This window comes from Tigriopus californicus, chromosome 5 (genome assembly GCF_007210705.1).
Source record: "Tigriopus californicus strain San Diego chromosome 5, Tcal_SD_v2.1, whole genome shotgun sequence".
Lineage (NCBI taxonomy): Eukaryota > Metazoa > Arthropoda > Copepoda > Harpacticoida > Harpacticidae > Tigriopus > Tigriopus californicus.
In genome coordinates this window covers 11,111,174-11,131,290 of record NC_081444.1, presented here as the reverse complement: position 1 = coordinate 11,131,290, position 20,117 = coordinate 11,111,174, and the positions used below count along the sequence as shown (strand labels likewise).

General features: G+C 41.8%; 1 protein-coding gene across 1 annotated transcript in view; it reads right to left on the bottom strand.

Moving 5' to 3' along the window:
* The window catches only part of LOC131881412 (neo-calmodulin-like), a 20,185-nt gene extending 5,235 nt beyond the window's left edge, over window positions 1-14,950 (bottom strand). The window contains exon 1 of the mRNA XM_059228258.1: window positions 13,996-14,950. Within this exon, the coding sequence (XP_059084241.1) occupies window positions 13,996-14,265 (270 nt within the window). The 5' untranslated portion in view covers window positions 14,266-14,950. The remainder of the gene's footprint in view (window positions 1-13,995) is intronic.
* Between the last annotated feature and the right edge of the window lie 5,167 nt (window positions 14,951-20,117).

Here is a 20,117-nt window from a genome sequence, read left to right as displayed (position 1 = left end):
TCGTGCGCTAGAGGGTCATAAAGTGTTCCATGGAGTACATTAGGTACGGCCTTAATGGAACCCTCTTGGGGCTCAGTTAGCAGATTCTGCCACGAGGGTAAACGAACGTCCATTGACGAAGGTTGCTTAAGGATCTGTCGAAATGCCTGGGCCACCACTTTCAGAGCCATTGACGGCGGCACTTTCATGCAAAAGGACCAGAGAAGTTCAGGCTTCAATTGAGAGGGTCGCTTTGACATTCAAGTTCTCGACATAATGTGAGGTCTTGTAAAGGTGGTGGACCAATTCTCTGGTTTCAATTGATCCTCTTACATGCCAGGAGACCTTGGAAGAACCTCACTGAAAGGAAGCCCAAGGTGTAACAAAGGGGACCATGGTTTAATAACGATTCCACGGAAATTGCATACTGCAGAACTGTACACATTCGTTTAACAAATACTCGCATCACCACCTTTGCTGTGACAAGAGGAAAATGATCGGAAACCACTGGCACATGAAAAAAAAATTCATTTCTGCTTGTGAGAGGGTTGACCACCCTTGAGCGTCTTTAGGATAAGGAAAGAGAATTGGCTAAAAGGCCTTTAACAACGAATATTCTGCTCCATTGTGTGATTCTCCAGAAGGCACGACATTGGCCACGATCGTTTAGGTAAGCCTCAATCTTTTTGTTGACAGATTAATCACATCATTCCGATCCCAGGATAATCCATAGATAGCGCTATCGCGGAATCCTTGTGTGTCTGGAGCACTGTAATGGGTCGACCGTCGCCAAGGGATTCCCCAACAAGTCGAAAGCCGATCCAGCGATTGCTGTCACGTCACGTAGTATCTTGTAATTCCGGCCAAAGTAATGGTCTTTCTATCTGAGGTAGCCTCCAAGGTCCGGGGATCAATTTGTCTTGGGACTATCTTTAGATTCCGGAGATCGAGTCATCATTATGCACCCCTCAAAGGAATTAGGTCAGGTCCCAAATGTAATGATCGTAGGTTCCAGATCACAAAGGAAGTATAGAGACATACCAGAAAATTGTCGTTTAGATCTTGAAGGCCCATATACTTACGCACTGCACTTGGAGTGCTCCACAGTTGAATCTCCGAGCACGCTTGAACCGTTTTCAAAGACGAAATAAGTACTTCCGCATCGTTTTCGTTTGCTTTTCCCTCGCAAAGAAAACAAGCTGGATGTCCAAAGACAAATCATTCAAGGAATGGCTCACTGAAGAATTTGAGTTCCAGGCGGTGTAACGCTCATATGCTGGCCTAATGGTCGCCCATTCAGGGACCCACAGTCATTTATCATCTCCGAAAACTAAGTTTCGTCATAAAATACGAGCATCACCCGTGCTCAGGGTAGCCAGTTAAGTCCGGTAAGTATGCCGAGAAGGGCAAATTGTGGAACTTAGAAATTATACTTTTGTGCTCAACTGAGCCATTAACGAAGGCCACCACCTGGAACGCACCTCGGCAATGGAGCGTGATCCTTGTTTCAAAAAGAAATAAAGCCCAGCCAGCCTTCAGAGTCCGCAAATGGAGAGAAATCTCACAATACTCTGACACTCAAATCTGCAGAGACTCTTTAGAGACTTCATCCAATCTTTCCACAGAAGACGACTTTCCAACAAGCCGTACAATTGTACAAGTTCTCGGAAAGTACGTACTTTGATTGTTCCAGAGAATTCGGTTGCAGAGTTGAAGTAGAGTACGGTAGAGGGACTTCACATCAGATTCTGATGGAGCAGGTATTCGCAAACACGAACAAGCCCCCACACCGAATTGGCCCGAAAGCCAACATTGCGTTCCAGAAATCGACAAAATGCCACATTGGCACTCCCTTCGACTTCGACGAGAGCATGAGAGCCATGTCGTGTCCAGGTTGCTAATGGGTTGGTATGACTGCAATGAGCAAGCAGTTACTTTTTGCCCGTCTGGAGGCGGGCTTAAGTTGGGTCAACACCCCATTCCGAGTGTCAAGAGTCTTTGCAGTGGTTGTTTATTGACAAAAAAAGCCCATTTGACCCTTCTCGACATGGTGGCCTTTATCTCATTGCTCCCTTCTCTGGCAACATCCGCACACAAACAGAGCATGGGTCTGTTCTCAAACTCGTTTGGAAACGGAATGATCCACACAGCTCAAGCGAACGTTTCAATGACACTTTGCATTTGTGCAACGGCCCCGTTGATCTCTTTGGCCGATCATGACAGCCAGTGAAATGAAAGATCGAGAAAGCGAACTGTTGCAAACCCATCACCTTGCTAGTCACTGTTCAGTGAATCGGGAGAGAACAAGCGGTTTGTTGGACAATTCCTGGTGCACGTTGAGGGATACAATTACTTTCAATTTATGCAAATCTCCAAAAGGCCTGCATTTTCGACCTCAGGCAGCTCACTTCGTTTGCATATATTTCGTGATTTCGAAAGAATTGCCACCCACTTCAAACTCGATCGACACTGTCGTTTCGTTCTACCACGTCAGAAATTGTTAAACAGGAGTTAAGAGGTTTGTGGGACCGAAGCATTCAGTGGCTTTCTGATAAACTAAATGATACGTGGTATGCGAATGCTAATTTGCTTAGGAAAGACCAAAAAGTGGGTTTACTCAAGGAAAAGCGGACGAAATTTGTGAAAAAGACGAATGACTATCACTTTTATCTGGATACTTTTAATAAACTTGTGTTGGTCAAGACAAGTTTATTTCCAGAATAACGGGTCTTCAAGATCGCTCTTTTAAGGGGGGGGGGGGGAATGGGGAGCATAGGGAAAAGCCAAATTGGATTATCTCAGCATCGACACTATAAGACATAAACCTTTTCCATCTTATCGTGAATGGGACTAACCTAATAAAACAGGTCCCGATATCGACTCCTTTTTCCTCACCAAGGTCCTCATAATTCATGTCGGATAATATGCATACAGCCTGTTTCATGTAAATTAGTAGCACGAAAGTATATGCAAAGTATTTTGTTCTGTCTAACAATAATTCACGTACTTCTAATACATTCACTTTCGGGGGCAAGTAGAAATACGAACCTTTCAACCCTCACAGACGCCATTGTGCATTGTGCTTTTGTTTTCTACTTTTAACCTTACTTCGAATTGGCATAAAGAAGACTAAACCCTTCAAGGCCTCTACGTAATTGAACCAGCGTGTGCTATACTTGAGCACATCCACCCTGATTGTCGATAAAAATGATGACTAGGCTTCATGTGTGGACAGCTCATTCGGTATAGCACATATAGTACAGTAAGTGCCCAATTACCCACTCACGTCCGAGGGCCAATCCAAAGATCTTCGATCATTTTCCTCATAAAAAAGTTTGGCACGCTGATAAATGTTACGCTTTTTTGGTCCCAAAACTCTCTCGAAACGGCCAATGTGTGTCTGTTGCGCCATGTGGTCCAACAAGTTCGATGACGTCGTGCAAGACACAAAAAGTTGCAAAGTTGAAGGGAAGAGGAAGCTTCATTTGCACAAATACATGTACGAGCTCGGGTGCCTTGAGACTTGAATGTTCTCGCAGTGGAGCCAGTCGAGAGATAACTTCTAAGAACATTCAGTTAAGTGTCTTCAAGTGTCATTTCGACAAGATTAATGATAACAGCACAAAAACAATGAACATTGGGGCTAGCTGCCCGCTAGCTTCTGGGAAATCGCCGACCATTTGTGACTTTCAACCATCACGATAGCAACTTACGGACCCTTGGTACTTCGTGTACTGGCACATATACAATGTTTATACCACGATACCAACTGATATCGGCTTCTTTGGGGGAATGGAATGGTAGTAGACAATATGCTGACCGATCCAATATGAAAGAATGCTCTTCTCCCTATCACGAAAATACAGAGTTTTCAACTCTCGGAAAGAGCCCTTTTACCATCAACGACGACACGTTGACATGACTTGATGAGCACACGCTTGAAATCCTTGATAGTGTTGAAGGGTATCGAGTTCCACTGAAACGGGGATAAATGATGCTTTTTTTGTCGTTCCCCTGAATTCCGTGGAAAATGGAGATAGGCTGACAAGTGTTGAACGGATTCCAAAGAATGAAGCTGCGACATTCAAGTGCCTTCCTGTTCGGAACCCAACGCAATTAACAATAAATGGAACGAGTAGAACCTAGTAGAAATGGAATTCTTGGCCATGGCCACTGTTAGTTCCACTCCAATGGGTCATCGATCGATTGCCATTTTGGCAAGGGAATGCCTTGTTCCGAACGAAGACAAGATAACACGTCCAGAGTGATGTGCTTTTTTTATATCAATTGAAGAACTGACTCCTAATCCGAGTATGCAGAAGATGTGTTTGACCAACGGTTTTTCATCTGGTGAGAAAAATGGGAATTTTTTAGATTTTAGGAGTACTTAAGGGAATCGTAAGATTTAGAAACTCTGCAGTATCTTTCCAACTACGACACCTTCCTTTCAGGAAAGGTTCCTTTATCCACAGACTTTTCGATCAGCTGCGAAGCCATTTGGAGTATGATTGTAAAACGTTCCTGCATCTTGATAGCAATTCGATTATCAACAAACCCCTTTGATAAGAAATGCAACCGTCTTCCTATTCCAAAATTCATTTCAATTAAATTAAGAATTGAAGTGATTAAGAACTGGAAGTTATAACAAGCATGCTTTTATTATCGCGCTTGAGAAAGGTCACCTGATCCAATGCACTGGCTTTGATCCAAAAGACTGCCTAATAACAGATACCATTGACTTTGAGATTCTTCTCGTTCTTGATATTGTTGAAATTTGTCTTTCACCTAAATCTTGGTGCTTTTGTGGGCGTCATGTAGCATAACTTCTAAACAGAAATTTTTCGGTGAAGATGAAATGGTCCTCTATTTCCATGTAAACTAGAAAAGGGCAGAACCTGAAATCAACGCGTCGTTGCTGGGGAGACTGGCCCAGATCTTTGGAGATGCCAATCTTGACTTTGGATTCGAAAACAAATGCTATTATCTGAAAGACAAAATGAATCGCTACTCGAGGGGGCAAGGACTTTACGGACACAGTGAGTTGAAAACAAATCTAGGCGAGTCCCACCCTCATAGTAGGCTAAGGATATTCTTTGTTTAGCGCCCCTTTAAAAGTTGAAGTGTTCTACAGGGTGGATTTTATAAGGTGTTACAGAATTTGCTTTGGCAAAAGTGACAATATGGTTGAACCATTTGCTTTCAAAATTGGTGCCCCAATTGCCGACGGTATTAGATTTGCATTGAAACCATTGCAACATTTTTTGAAAAACAGCTTTAGACGTACAAAAGCCAAGGTCACCAAGTCATTTCTAGGGACAGTACAGAGCGTGCCAGCGGTGAGGCTGACAGTGGGTGTTTTCTGTGCATATTTTTTGTCAAGAGCGACCAATTTGACTAATCTTTTTTACACTGAAAAGGAAGTTCATCGAAGAGCCTAAATCCAGAATCTGGTGTATCTAGAGCAGTTTTCAAAACGGCAATAGATGCTTTTGTTTGTAACACTTTATCCCGTTCACCCTGTACGTGTCGCTACCGAGTTTGAAAATCAAGAGTGATTGCCAATTTAACTGTGAGGATTAAGCCAGAACCCCTTGGGTCTCTTTTAAAGCGATCAAAGTAAATGCCGAATTTCTTCTGAGACGTTGGAAGACATTTCTCGAGATTGAATCACTTCCCATATTGTCGGGCAACCCTGGTCTGTAAATATTTCGAGCTATGAGCACATTCAATTGGACCTCAAAGCCAATTCCACCGTGGAAAAAAAAATTACGAACAATGACAACATTGAGCAAGGGCTTCCAGAGACACAACATGAACCAAGAGTTCGCTCGTGGCACACTATGAGGATCAACGTGATCTCAAGAAATATCTGCTAAAGAAGGAATGTTATTAGAACTCTTGTCATATTACAAATTTCCGATAGTCCAACCTGTCTCTTCATCTCGGGTAATCCAGAAAAAAATCCCACGTATTCGTAGATCCGTCGTGACGTTGGGCTCTATTCAGTATCATGCATCGTCTTTCAGCTCGGTGAGTAAGGGAGAATTAGGGAACAGACATGGCCTTAAGCCCATTTAACACACACACATGCTCATTATTTGTGAGCGTGGGTGGTGAGAATTACTTTTTTCACTCTCTCCGACTCTGGCATTCAAATTTAAGCCAAGCATCAGGGGCGAACTAAATTACTTCCTGCCACAACTTTGATCCGCTGCGAGCACGTGGTCAATGTCCGGAGATTTGATTTTTGTTCTAAATAATCAAAACACACCCCTCACTAATCTGCAAGTGAGACAAAACTAGATGAACGTGTAGTTTGTAGGAGTAGCATAATTCGACTTGTTGATTCTTGAGCTCGGTATGAAATTATTAAACAAGGCTAAAGTTTTCGTGGTAAAAGACATAGCTAATTTGTTAAAAACTAATGCAACACATTGTGCGTTGGTGGTATGAGTTACCAAAGCGAGTCAAGGGCCACAATGTATGAGCCAGATGCAACAGGAGTAAGACGATCTAAGTTTACAAGTGGAGCATGAGCCAGCTCTTGAGCTTTTCATAACCACATGAGGATGCATCTTTGCACACTTTCATACAACTTGACACTGTCCAAATTGCACTTGGCTTCCACGGCAAATCGAGAATGAGCTCATGGGGGGGGAGCTATTGTTTATGTACGCAGCCTGGCTTGCGCCCCTACCGTAAGTGCTAAGTCATAGGTATTTTAAGTTAGCAATCTAGTGGCTAGCGAAGAGTGTCTTTCAGGCTAATAACCCTCTTGTTCCACAACGATCCTAGTTTGCAAGTTTGATGGGTTACCTGTCACTTTGGATTGAAGAGAGAGAGTATCTTTGATTACTTTTCCAAGTGAAGAATGAAGTTACCCTCTCCTCGCAAGAAAACGATTTGAAACGAAATCCAATCTGAGGATGAACTATCATGTTTACAATCTGAAGAATTAAGGCGCAGATTCAGTTCCTTTGCCTTATCTTCATCGCCCACGTTATTTGATGGTGGGTGGAAGACGCCCAATAGCACGGGTATTTGTATCCCACAACTCGTAGTCTGGATTAGTCTGGACCAACCTTGTTGGTGGCATGCAAGTTTACTTAATGAAGCAATTGACTGTTGCGGTATAGAGATCATCATCCCCTTCATTGTGGCAAATTGACCAGCAAATGTGTTTTCCAATCATTCGTTGGAACAAAAGAATGGCCAAAAGAGGTTAGCCTGGCCACTCAATCTCAGAAGTTTTCCTCGATCCTTAGAGAGTGTTTGCCCTGGACCGCAATCGGAGAGTCTTGATAATGCAAGAGCTCCTTGATCAAAGAGGAGATTTGAAAGCCACGCGAGTCGCCACTAGCTCCAAAGGTTGCGTTCTTCCCTCAATGTTCTTTGTTTCATTCATTCTTGACGAATATGTGTTCTCAGTATGCCATGATAAATGATCTAATGAATCGACCTTCAAGACACCTGCACAAGCTGTACAACAATCGAGAAAGAAACTTGAAACAAATAAGACTGACTTCAGTTTAACTTACGAGAGTATTCTTCTGCATGCATTAATAACTTGATTCAAGGAATGTGGTGAGTTATTTTTTTTTTACCTCCATACTATGTCTCTCGACCCGTTGTAGGAAACAAATTCCCAAATTCTTATTTTGGGAGATCACGTGTTTGACGAATTCAGAATGAACAACATGAAAAGATGAAAAAGTAATGGACGTCAAAAAATATCGACCATATCATCATTTCTGGATATGCGAATTCGCCCTCTTGAAAAATTAAACATTCGTTTTCAATGAATTAAAACAACCCAGCCCGCAAGAACGAACTGTAAGTGTTTACATTTACTGGGTACGCAACCAGTAAAATGATCAACCATTTTAGATGCATAGATAACTAGTCATTTTTGAGAAATGTGATGATTTTGAAAAACCGGTCCATCCTCAAGATCCTCGAGACCCTCGTGGGACTACTAACAGCCTGAGTACGTGCGATGGTTTGGCACGTACGAGCTCCTACTACCTACCACACATCTTGGACGAAAAAATAAATCAAGGCAAACGAAACCGCAAGTTTAAGCTTAATGAACGTAGAACTCTTCCAAACTACATAATATGAATATGCCCTGAAAAATGATAGAATGGAAGACAGTGTACTTCAAAAAAGATAAAACCACATACCTGGTTCTTGGCGAGATTGATTCAAATAAAGGTACTTGAATAAAACTGTTTACATGTCTGAGCTTAAATCAAATGAGTATTGAGACTAAAAAGTGAGGGGACATGTTTCTAATTCTTTGAAACTTGTCATACTTTATCTAAAAACTTCTGCTTCTCTGTGGGTTTTCAAAATCATTTGACATTTCACTTTCATTTGGTTACTAGGGCTATCATTATGCGTCATCTCATTAACAAAACTAATTGGACGACCAATTTTTCTACTAAAATTGGAACTTGGCTTCTCGTTATCTAAGGTCTTTACTTGTGTATTGTACACGACTATTCTCTAGGAGGCCAAATGAAAATCAATTTTCCGTTATCTCACGCCTGTCAAGGTGACAACCCTCCTTAGCTTTTGATGAGGCCCATATGGTTTGTTTTGAAATTCCGATGGGAAACTCTAACCTTGATTTTATAACTATAAGATGCGTAAGATTAAAATGTAAAATCTTATTCCATCAAACAGCACCAAACTTTGATAGAGAGCTAGTTCTAGTTGTAAAATCCCAACTTTGTCAATTCTCATTAGGACCAGTCATTCGTCAAAGGCCAAAAAGCCTTCATGGTCTAAGACCATTCCGTCTGCGGCCGAAGTAGTCTAGTTTAGTCTGATCTCATTCAACGTACTCCATAAGAGCTGTTGCGGTGGCCGTGGTAAAAAGTTAGGACTTTGGAGTTTCATCCCAATGGGCACAAGCTCACGTGTTCCACGTGGATCCAAGTCCTCATGAATGAAACATGGACCCAACGTTTATTGTGATGATCTATGGGGTTGCTAGCTATTACCTATCTCATGAGAATTTGTAATCAGAATGGTAATGAGCCGACAAGGATGAGTCAGACCAGAAAAACACGTTCTTTTTAGACGGGAGGGATATTGACCAACAAATCAGGACCATTGGTTCTTAAGGTCCGCCATCATGGACCGTACGTATTATTCCAAGATCTATGTCAATGCTTAGCTGTACGATATTTGAAAATTACACTATACGAGCACTAATCAAAGCCGTTCGAATGATAGCAATTTCATTTTCTGTCTATGTCTCTTGAAACAAGATGACAATGAAATATGTTGTTGATAACATTGTACGCAAAGAGACAACTGAATTAATCAGAGGGATTGTGGTTAAAGATATCCAGCAAACAAGCAGTGGTTCAGTTTCCACATGGTTTCAAAATAATCTAATCGACTATTACCACAAACCTCAACAGTACAACATTCCAATAACCTTCAATCAAATGAACTTAATTTCCAGACCAATACAAGGGATGTTAGACTACGTACATGGCATTTTAACCACATTTCGATCTATGCGCGGAATTCAAATTACTGAAAATAACTATCGTTGCCATTAACACCCAAAGGGTAACCTAGAACTTTCATTCATACATGACTCTCTTACGAGAAGTACACATACCAGAGCCGAACGTTTTATTTTTCAAGTATTTTTGATAAAAACGCGTTGAAGTGGTTAAATATTCATCCTTCAGTTATAAACTAGAGAAAGACAGTGAGGGAATGAGTGTCAACCTTAAGCAAATCATTTGGGAATGGCTTGCTAACGATGCATTTATTGGGTTTCTTTAGAGGGCCTGTGAAAAAAACCGTAAGGGTAGTTGTACGTTGATCTTTTTCATTAATTGCAGTTCCTGGCATACAACTGCGATGAAGAGATTGTCATCGAAAAGAAAAAAAACTCCAACTTTCCATTTCATGATTGCTGACATTTTTGTTGTTCGAGTTTAAGTCAGGATGAAAGATATGTCAGAATGGCAAAAACATGTGTTGTTGACATTAAATAAAAGGCTATACAACACAACTGTCCCACCCGATCAAAAGGGTGCGACTTAAGTAGTACAACTTGTATTTGAAGGTTAGGGTTCTTAAATTAGATGTTGTGACGAAGAAGTTTGCCACCTCGTTCCCAAGAGCCTACCAATATATCATGGGCCACTGGTCATCATGTAGTTTGAGAAACTGGACTACTCTGTAATTACCAGACCAACTCCATCAGGGTTAAGCTTCATAGGATGATGGAACTTTCAGAGCCGTCAAGAATATTTGAAGCCACACCACATACGACGTTCGTACCATGAGCCAAGTCTTGGAACATGAAACATGAATAGAATGTTGTGATTTATAGATAACTTGAACATGACAGAATCTTACACATGAATCGTGGGAAGAGAAACATTGACTTGGTGGTGAGAAAGCCGAGTCTTTGGTGCTCTTCTACGTTCTGTTCTTTGCTCTGACTTTAGCCTAATCCGAGGAGCATTGATATTTAGGAAACATACTGACAAGCCAGAGGCATTTTGAATCTTTAACGAAAGCTTCCGTAGATACGTACCCCTTTTTGAAGTTCCAACCTAAATGTAACGTTTATGACACACCGTTAGTAATTATGAAAGTGGTCATTTAATTTGTCAATGTGACTGTTGATGATGTTGCCCAATGCTTTTGTCGTTGGTCTTAAGCTAAGGCATTCTAACCCCAGCAATCTACCCCACCAGATCCGAGAGCAACAACTATTGGCCATAAAAAGAGGTCATAACCATTTATGACTTGACAGACGAAAATGAAGCCACCAACTTGGCTGGTCGGCAGTAAACAACCAACGAAACCTGTGATTGCTGGCTTGATATGGGGTGGTTTCCAGGTTCTAGAATGGGCCCCAAGTTCCTTTGATTTGCGATCTACCCGAGAACATATGTACACTAGGTAACGAAGCTCTACAGCTGTGTCTAACGCGCAATGAGCAAGTTTGTTTAACAGCCAAATCGACGTTCCGTGTTGGTTTATGCACTTCTTGGGTGATGTCATTACTATCTGAACACGAAGGCTCATTAGATGGACCAAAGTGTACCTTCTTGAGCGACCAAGCGTGGCTAAAGCCTGGGTGAACAAGCATAATGATGATAAACATCCTCTTTAAATTCTTCGCCTGCCCACTTCTCGCGTATATGGACGGTCATACAACACGGGCCAGAAACCACACACCCATCCTGTGGAGTAGTGGAATAGACGTGGTACCAACAACTTGCCATGGCAACCGTTGCATACAGAGAGAGCCAATCGGCGGCACTTGTCTTGACTTGCATTCGAAACTCTTTTTAAAGTGCGTGTGCATCGAATGAGAAGACACCTCGTCGAGATTCCACGAGTCAAGAGGTCTTCTTCGACATAATCTGAATATATTAACTCGAAAAAGCCCCTCATGTAACATGAGAAACGTTACATATTTGAGTGCTCACCCCTCATACTATTGTTGACAATCCAGGGGCTCATTGGAATAATAGTTTAGATAGTTCATAGCCATTAAAGGGCGTTTCCGGCCGCAGCCCTGTCTGGGTAACTGCATATGAGGATGAGGAAGCCCCTAGAGGCAATATTGACACGAGAAGGTCTCATTTCACTTGGGTAAAACTCGGCCGAGTTCCAACTCCATTCCTGCTGGAGAACATAAACAAGATGATACAAGTTGCTGGCCCAAAGGGGTTTGCCAAAATACAAACATTGTGTTTGCATATTAGCCAGCAGTAGTGGTCCCATAAGCAGTACAGTTGCTATCATTGGGACGAAGTAACCAGGCTTGAATTTGATGTGGCAAAAGAATTGGGCGAACACCTCATTCCATATAGTCCTAGCATGATATGGCTGCATGGCATGTGTTGGCACTGAAATGGCTCGAGTTGTCATTGGTATGCATCAAAAGGGGATATGAGAGAAGGAAACCTGATACTTAATGTAGTGTGAAGCTAGCCCAAACAGTAAATTATAGGTGCTAGAATTGTAAATTGCACTTATACGCATCAAGAGAAGGATGATTTGAGTCGAGCATAACATATTATTCTTTGGCCAATAAGATTGGAAGGTTCAGTGGCAGTCCTTCGGGTTTTTTTTCTTTCGTTTGAAACCTGCATATGCTCGTAGAGTTGACCCAGCTTGACTTCATGAATAAAAATAAGCTATTCACATTATTGGAAAAGTGAAGAGACTCGGTGTTCACTTTGAATGACAAATTATTCAATCTCTTCACCGTCTAGAAAGATGTATCTTTGATCTCCTCACGAGCACACCAAAATTCAAAGCCAAAAAGAGAACTCTTTCTTTGAAGCAGACCAGATTGACCATTGAAGAACCATGCTCATCTTGAATTTGAAGTTCTGCTCTTCAATATTTCATATCAAATTAACGATCAAAGATGGGGGCAAGGCAGACCTCTCCTCCCCAAGAGGCACGAATGAATGAGACCTCACGTTGCCTTTGTAAGAACGAGGATTCTCTTCCAATCAGTATGACATATTTGAAAGAGCCAAGAAGTAGTAGTAGTAGGAGCAGTAATTCAACGTAGCCTAAATTGAGAATTAAGCTCTGCTATTCAAAACCAATCTGAGTCCCTGTTTTGAGTGAATCAGAATTCCCGTTCACCACATCTCGAGGGTAAAACGGTACTCTTGGTATAGAACTCATGACGAGAATGGTAAATCCAATCGACCAAAACTAAAATTGTAATTAAGAAAATGAATGAAATGGAGTCCCAAGACAGCAACACTTTGGGCTCTCAATTGAACTAGGGGATCCCTGTGGGTTGGCGGATAATCAAATTTGGCCTTGTCAGTCTTTTGAGCCAAGGCAGTTTGTTCCGCCTTAAAGAAAAGCCCTTAAACCTCCGATTTCGTACGATTTTCCTGCCAGATACGCTCTCTTGTTTGCTCTGGGGGACCCAAAGATAAGACTTCTACAGTATAGTCTGTCTGCGTGGAACACCTCAAAGAAAGATTAATTCCAAAATGACAACGAACTCCAGCAGGCAAACTACAGTGGTTCATAATAATGCATGCAAACCGAAGATGCTCGTAGTGGTATTGGTTGGGGTGGTTGTGTACAAGAAGCTTCTCGCCATCGTGATACTTCGATTACAAAAGAGCATCCTTTGTCCAACAACTTCCAACAACCACAGAACTTCTTTCTACTCCTTGGATAGATACCCTGACCTCAAAAGAGCATAGGCAGATTGATTGGATGGCATAATGAGCCCATCCCATTGCAGGAGGAGTTCAATCATTCCCTCTTCTCAGGCCTCTTTTCTTAAGCCGAGCAAACTCCAATTTTCAAAATCGACACTCACGGCAAGGGCCTCCGGCTGAAGACATGGAACCCAAATCAATTTAAACCCCGGGTTAAATGTTTCAGAGCTGACTGAATGCAGGCCTGGAAGTGCTTTGCAGCGATTTTAACTCTCTGCAAATCTCATTGTGGAACGCAAAGACAACGTTAACCCCGGGAAAAGTCCATAAAACGCGCTACAAATACTAAACATGTGCATTCGTCGAGTTCGTTCGAAATTCACCGAATAGTAACTTCCACACATACGAAGAGTACAGTCCCCGAAGATATGAGACTGGGTTTAGGACCCCAAGAGGATACATATTTGAGTGAAGTGAGTCTGGAATTTGCCATTCGAGGTGTGTCTCGAATTATCCTCCCTTCATTTTTTTCCAAGCTTTTCCCATTTCCCTCCAATGTAAACACAAGTTTAATCTCACCCTTCCAATGAGTTATGGAGCCAAAACAAGCCCATCAAGAGGAAAAGAAAACAATCCAAGGGTCAATTTGAACGATTTCAAGGATAAGCAAACACCCAAGCATGGAAGTGGTTCACCATGTGATCATTTGATCCTCATCCCTTGAACTATTGAGTGGTATGATCAATGCCCACCAACTAAAGGGTGGATGATTCACCGCGACCACATTTGGCATATGACGGGGCAATTGTTCCGTTCACCTTACCTTGTCGAAGAGTTGGAATGCTTCCTTCATTTCTAGAATGAAGTCCATAGAAATATTTTGCTTCAAAAGGCTTAAGAGTTCCTTGTGATCCTCCTCCGTCAAGAGGGGCTCATCTGGGACGGATACACTCTCTTCGTCTTTTGTTCCACCCCCAGAGGATTCACTTCCTTTTCGGGTTCTAGAGGCGGATCGGGCCCGCCTCGTCCAATGTGAAACCCTCTCTAAAAGTCTGGAAGGAGCCTTCCTCAATCTGGCCGTGATGGGAGGCATGATTTTTGACACCTAATAAATCTACTGCAACTGGGTAGTCTTCTTGGACCACGGAGTTTAGACCAAGCTGTAACCGCACTGACTCAACAAGAAACAGCTCAAGGGTGAAGCCATCCAGACAAGCTGCGGATATAAGAAATGGCCAAAGTTTGCTCAGAGAATGGACTCTCACGCACCAACACGTATTATTGCACTGTTGTGAACATAAGAAGCTCGTCGAGTCTAATCTTGCGATTTACTCACTCTTTTTTTCAACACGAAAACGGATATTCTTTGGAAGCATACAACACGAATTCAAAGAGGAGTGAGAAGCGAGCTTGAGCCTCCAAGCGTTCTCGTTGTTCAATGATGGAGTTTGTTTTCATTCTGCCTTCCTCTTCTCCATCATCCGCCAAACCGGTAGGCACGTCGATCCAGACCTCGGGAGATCGAGAAAGAATACTGCTATACTGTCTGTGTCTTGAGCGCACGCCGATGACGACGTCCGAGAAAGAGGATCTCTCGTGAAATGGACGAGGAACAAACCGGCCTTTTTTAGTTCCTTGCTCATCCGTCTCGATCGTGTGCTTTTGGGTGGACAGATCTGATGTATGCTCACTTTCCAGGGACAGCCAAATTTGCAATCGCCTCCACGATCAGCGGAAGGTAAGGGATCTCATGAGACTTTACGGTCGAAAGACGAATGTTCTTGCTTGGGATAATCCAATGAGGAACTGAATTGAGTTAGAGGGAGAATATTGTGGAAATATTCTCAATGCTTGGTTGTCTGGGTTCATTTGATTGCGGATGAATAGACCCCATGAATAGATCCACTTCAGCTTTGTATTGCGTAGAAACTGTACATATATGGAACAATGGTGGGAGTTCAAATATTTCTTTCTGATGGACTCAATCCTTCTTCAGCACAAAGGCAAATTACTTTTACTGATAGTACCAAGGTTTTCTTTTTTACCAGCACCAAACATTGGTTCTCCTTGGAGACGACTCGACGGTAATCTATTTTGAAGATGGTTTAATACTTTATAGAAAATGACGACCTACTGTAGTAACCGATCCAATCACTTACTTCCCAAGCCTGAAAACTTTGATGAATCATTTATCCTAAGCCAGAGCAGAGAGCCATGGGTTTGAAGTTATCGAAAACAATTCTGCTTTTCTGACACTTTGGACTTGCCCTCCACGGCGTAACAACATCAAAACTCGAGCTTCCATTTCAAGATGCCAAAAGTATAATACTCCAGTCCAATTATGAGCAAAAAAAATGCAAAATATTTGCATTTAACAGCCTTTTTCGCGAAGAAAGCCGATCTGCAACAAGGAAGGGACTTTATCCACACATTTAGTGCCTACTGAATGATCTTGAGAGATTTTCCATTTTCATGTCATGGATTATTCATAGCCTTTGTAAACAACCATGTTCCGCTTCAAGTTGATGTCACTAGTTGAGACAACCATGTTGTTCCCATCCAAGATTTATGGTCAACATTGAATCAATATACTCTGAACCATCACGCATGCATGGACTTGGAAGCACCCACGTGGAACCTTGATGCAAAAATCTGACCCATTTGTCATCGCTCGGCACTCCTGGAGACCCGTTCCGAAATTGTTCAACCGTTCCAAGATGAGGAACGCTTTTGTGGCCCAAGTTTTCATTAACTTGTCAAAAAGCTCGTTTGAATCTGCACGTTTACCCACCTGCATGAAGGAGCCAATCTCCTGAAAATCTTCATGCTCAGTTGCAAACCAGTCTAGGACAATTCAAGCTTGAAGTGCATTTTCGGAACTCAATGGAACAAGGGATTCATGACAAGTTGCCAGCTCCTCCTGTGCCACTATTCGAGCAGGGCGGTTGTATTGATAATACCTAAACATACGAGAGAGAAAGAAAGAAGAAGGAGGGATGCTGGGAGACTCGACATGTCCACGTTTTCGCTCTTCCAACCACATGATCGTGTACGTAGTAGTACTGAAGAACAGCAAGACACCTCGTCATTTCTCAAGACGTTGAAGGGAACCTTGCCAGATGCGCTCAAAATGAGACATGCCTTTCTTTCCATTTCCAATCATCGCCATCATCAATGCAGGCTCTCAGGAAGTGGACCACTCATACTATTGTTTCTGTCACTTACAATACAGAAGAAAGAGCGTGAAGACTAAGTCGGAGATCTGACAACTAAGATAGATAGAGGTCGATCGAACAAGGGTATCCACGTACGTACAACAAGGGGAGGAAGAAGTGTTACTGATTTCTATGGTTCATTGAGAATGAATAATGGATCACCTGATAATGTCGATTGGTTCTTTACAAGAAATATAGCACCATACTGCCTAAAAAGTCGCCTGACTTCTGCTCGAGAGAATCGTTTCAGAATCGCAGAAGTAAGTGCGCACACGTTCGACGTCATTGAATGGATGTTCCTTTCGTTAAGGTCCACTTGGAACGGATTCATTCAGGTAAGGGTTCACTTAAAGGGCACGTAATGCGTTCAGAGTACGTATAGTATTACCCATCTTGAGCAGCTTAGACAAGCAGTGTTCATGTCATCTTTCCGAACCGCTCAGACCGACTCGTCGACTGGGATATGTCAGGGAAAAATCTAAATTTGACGTAAAGATCCAAGCAAAATCGTAGGAGTTGCCGAATGTGGAGGACACACATTTCCACCATTTGACCGTGACAAACAAGGAATGGAGATGGCGTGCTTCGCCACGTTGCGTACCAAACGAGAACGTTTCGCCAAGTTGTCTGCGGTTCCAGAATGAAGACTCGAAAGGCTTCCATATCTAGGGTCATTTTTCACTTTTTTTTTGTTTGGAAAACTGAATGGAAGGGGGCTGCTCCCGTTGTTTGCGAAACCTTTCGCACTTTTTTGAAATTGCTCTCGGCTTTTCCCTTTCTTACGCGACGATAAAGAAGACGGATGGCTTTGCCCGGTACCTTCTTGATGCATTATCCAACTTGGAATGAGGTGGAACCAAGCAATTGCCATGGGGAGAAGAAAACCCATCGAATCGACCATTTATTCATTTGTGGACGATCTAGATTTCATCATCTAGATGGTGCATCCACGTGGTGCGAAGTCACCATGATGAGGTTTTCTTTAAAAAAGTTCTCTTAATCGCTAGGGCCCAAAATTTATACGCTAGGAAGAAACCAGTTTTCCATTTTGATGCTTGAGTTTTGTGCGAATAGGCGCCTTTCTTGACTAATAAGGGTACCTTCTTGAATTTGTTTGAAGTAAAAATGACCAAATTATTATACAAAAGAGTTCCCTTTACTCCACTATCTTCCTAATTCATTTTGTTTATATTTTAAACTTATCGCATGAAAGTTGTAAAACAACACAAGGTTCGTAACGAATTACAATGTAAATGGCGCTACATGCATTTGCTAAGGGTCACCACACACTATGCTAATAAACCAACAAACTCTAATTTCTGTATCACTCATAACCAGAGCTTGAACCGTTACTAAAAAAAAGGTAACGCGTTAACGTTACTTTTTACAAAAAGTAACGCGTTTAGTAAATATGACGTGAAACAAATTACGAATATACGAGGGTAGAAGGGTAAAAGGATACAAGGGTTCGAGGATTAAGGGTTGTTAACGGTTTTAATCTTTTTTCACTTTTACTATGCATTTTTACAAGTATTTTTTTCATCTTTCTTTGAATGGTTTGAATAAATGTTAGCACAACGCAAGTATTTCACTGGTTTGACAAGAGAAAAATCAGGGTTACATTTTGAGACTGACCTACTGGTTTTCGTCATGCAACTAGTAATCTCATACGTCACAGAATTGTAAATTGATAACTCTAGTCACAGCCTCCCGTGATTATAAGCCCTTTACTTTGATTCCATCAGTAACAAAAAGTCATTGCTTTTGAGACGGAGCTTTAAAAAAATCTTGGTGGAAACCTTTGTGCATTTTTTCTCTTCTGCATTAAAAAGAAGAAAGTAAAGTTAACGGGAGTGCTAGAGAACCGTTCCGTTACTTTTGCAGAAAAGTAACGCGTTACAGTAAAGCCGTTACTAAAGCACTGTTAATGACTGGTCCTAATATCTTTATGCATTTTACCCACTAGCATAGGTACCCAACGGCAAAAAAAATCATTTAATTTTTGCTGAGCCAATGACATCATTTTTTTACTAACCAGCCGTCTCGACATCAGTTGATGGTTTAATGATCAAATTTTTAACGTGAAAGTATGATGAAACTTATTTATTCTTTATTCTTACCACTGCTTCCCTTGTTAGGGCTCCGTTTAGAGATGGATTTCAAAAGCATGAATTACATATACTATTCACTATTATGGTTGTTTCGGTTTTTATTTTCCTCATATCATCTTTTGGAGCAACAAGTTAGTGCTCTTGATAGCACCCTGGAAAATAACCAGGAGTATGCCAGGCAAGCATGCAAGGCACACCAGGTTTAGAACACGGGTTACAGGTAATTGGCTCTTTTGGTGTACAATATTTAGAAGGCACTGTCACCTGCATTAAAATGCCACACACTGGTTCAATTGTTACCCAACGTAGATGACAGTGCCCTTTACAGCTTCAGTAAAAAAAAAACAAGAGCTCTAAAACTGGAGAATTCATTCTTTGTTTTCGGCTACATGAAAGAACATGTCAATGAATATATGGCTTCAAGGTGAAAATAAATCACGATATTCTGAACGCGATGACGCTTTTCTGTTGGTGACATTGCCCCACCATCTAAGAGTTAAGCTCTGGGCAATAGAAACTGGCGACTGGCGATAAACGTCATTCTCCCCCGATTAGTTGGCGTTGCTCATTTTCAATATTGTCACAAAATGTTAAAAGGTTTAGATAGAGACTTTGAGGGTGATTAATATCGGGTTAGGTTGGGTTAGATTGGGTTAGGTAAGGTAAGGTTAGGTAAGGTTAGGTTAAGTTTAAAAAAGTACCACCGCCAACTGATCGGTGGAGAATAACGTATCCCGCGACTGGCTGGTTAAATCCTTTAAGACAAGCCAGGCAGGGCGTTCAAAGAGGGAGAAAGCCCAAAAAGTTCAGGGCGTCTGATCTCCCTTTTTCTTTAGGTTATCTCCCCCTTGAGGACCCTCATGTCTGAATCAGTGCATAAATCCAGGAAAAAATCCATAAATTTGTGCAAAAATCATCTGCAACGGCACACGGCCCAAAGAAAACGGGAAGAGGCACGGTAGATTGCTAAATAAAGTGCTCTTGCCTTGCCTCGAACGCAATATTTTTTCCGGACATTATATGACCCGGGGCACTAATCATGAATAAGATTTTGATAGAATTAGCCAAAAACAACACAAACACAATATAATTCAATAAAAAGGAATTGGCTCAATTGGCCCTCTTTTGGTAGAGGCTGAGTGACAAAGCGCCCTCTGAAGTACAGAACGTAAAACATATTTCGTGAAGCGTAAGGGGGCACATTCGTTCGAACATAGATTTCTAGACGCTGAATGTCGGACGACCGACCACTCGGTTGGATAAACAGTACAATAAACCGGTTTGTAATCAATTCCCAGGAGACCATCCATTGTACTGTTTTACCAGCCGAGTGGTCGGTCGTCCGACTTCCAGTGTCTAGAAATCTATGGTTCGAAGTAATGCCAAAATTGTAATTTTAAACGAGTCACTTTTCAAGACCGGCCTTTGAACGGTAGATACCGATAGCTTTGGAAATTGATGAGGCAAACATGATGACGTCTATTTTCATTTATAGACCTCGAAAAAACAAAGTTAAAGCCTGAAATAAACTTTTTAACTTCTTTTGGCCTTTTGGCTGGAAAAAAATGTTGATCCAAACTTCCAATTTTTTCACTTTTTTAGCCATGTTCCCACTTTCT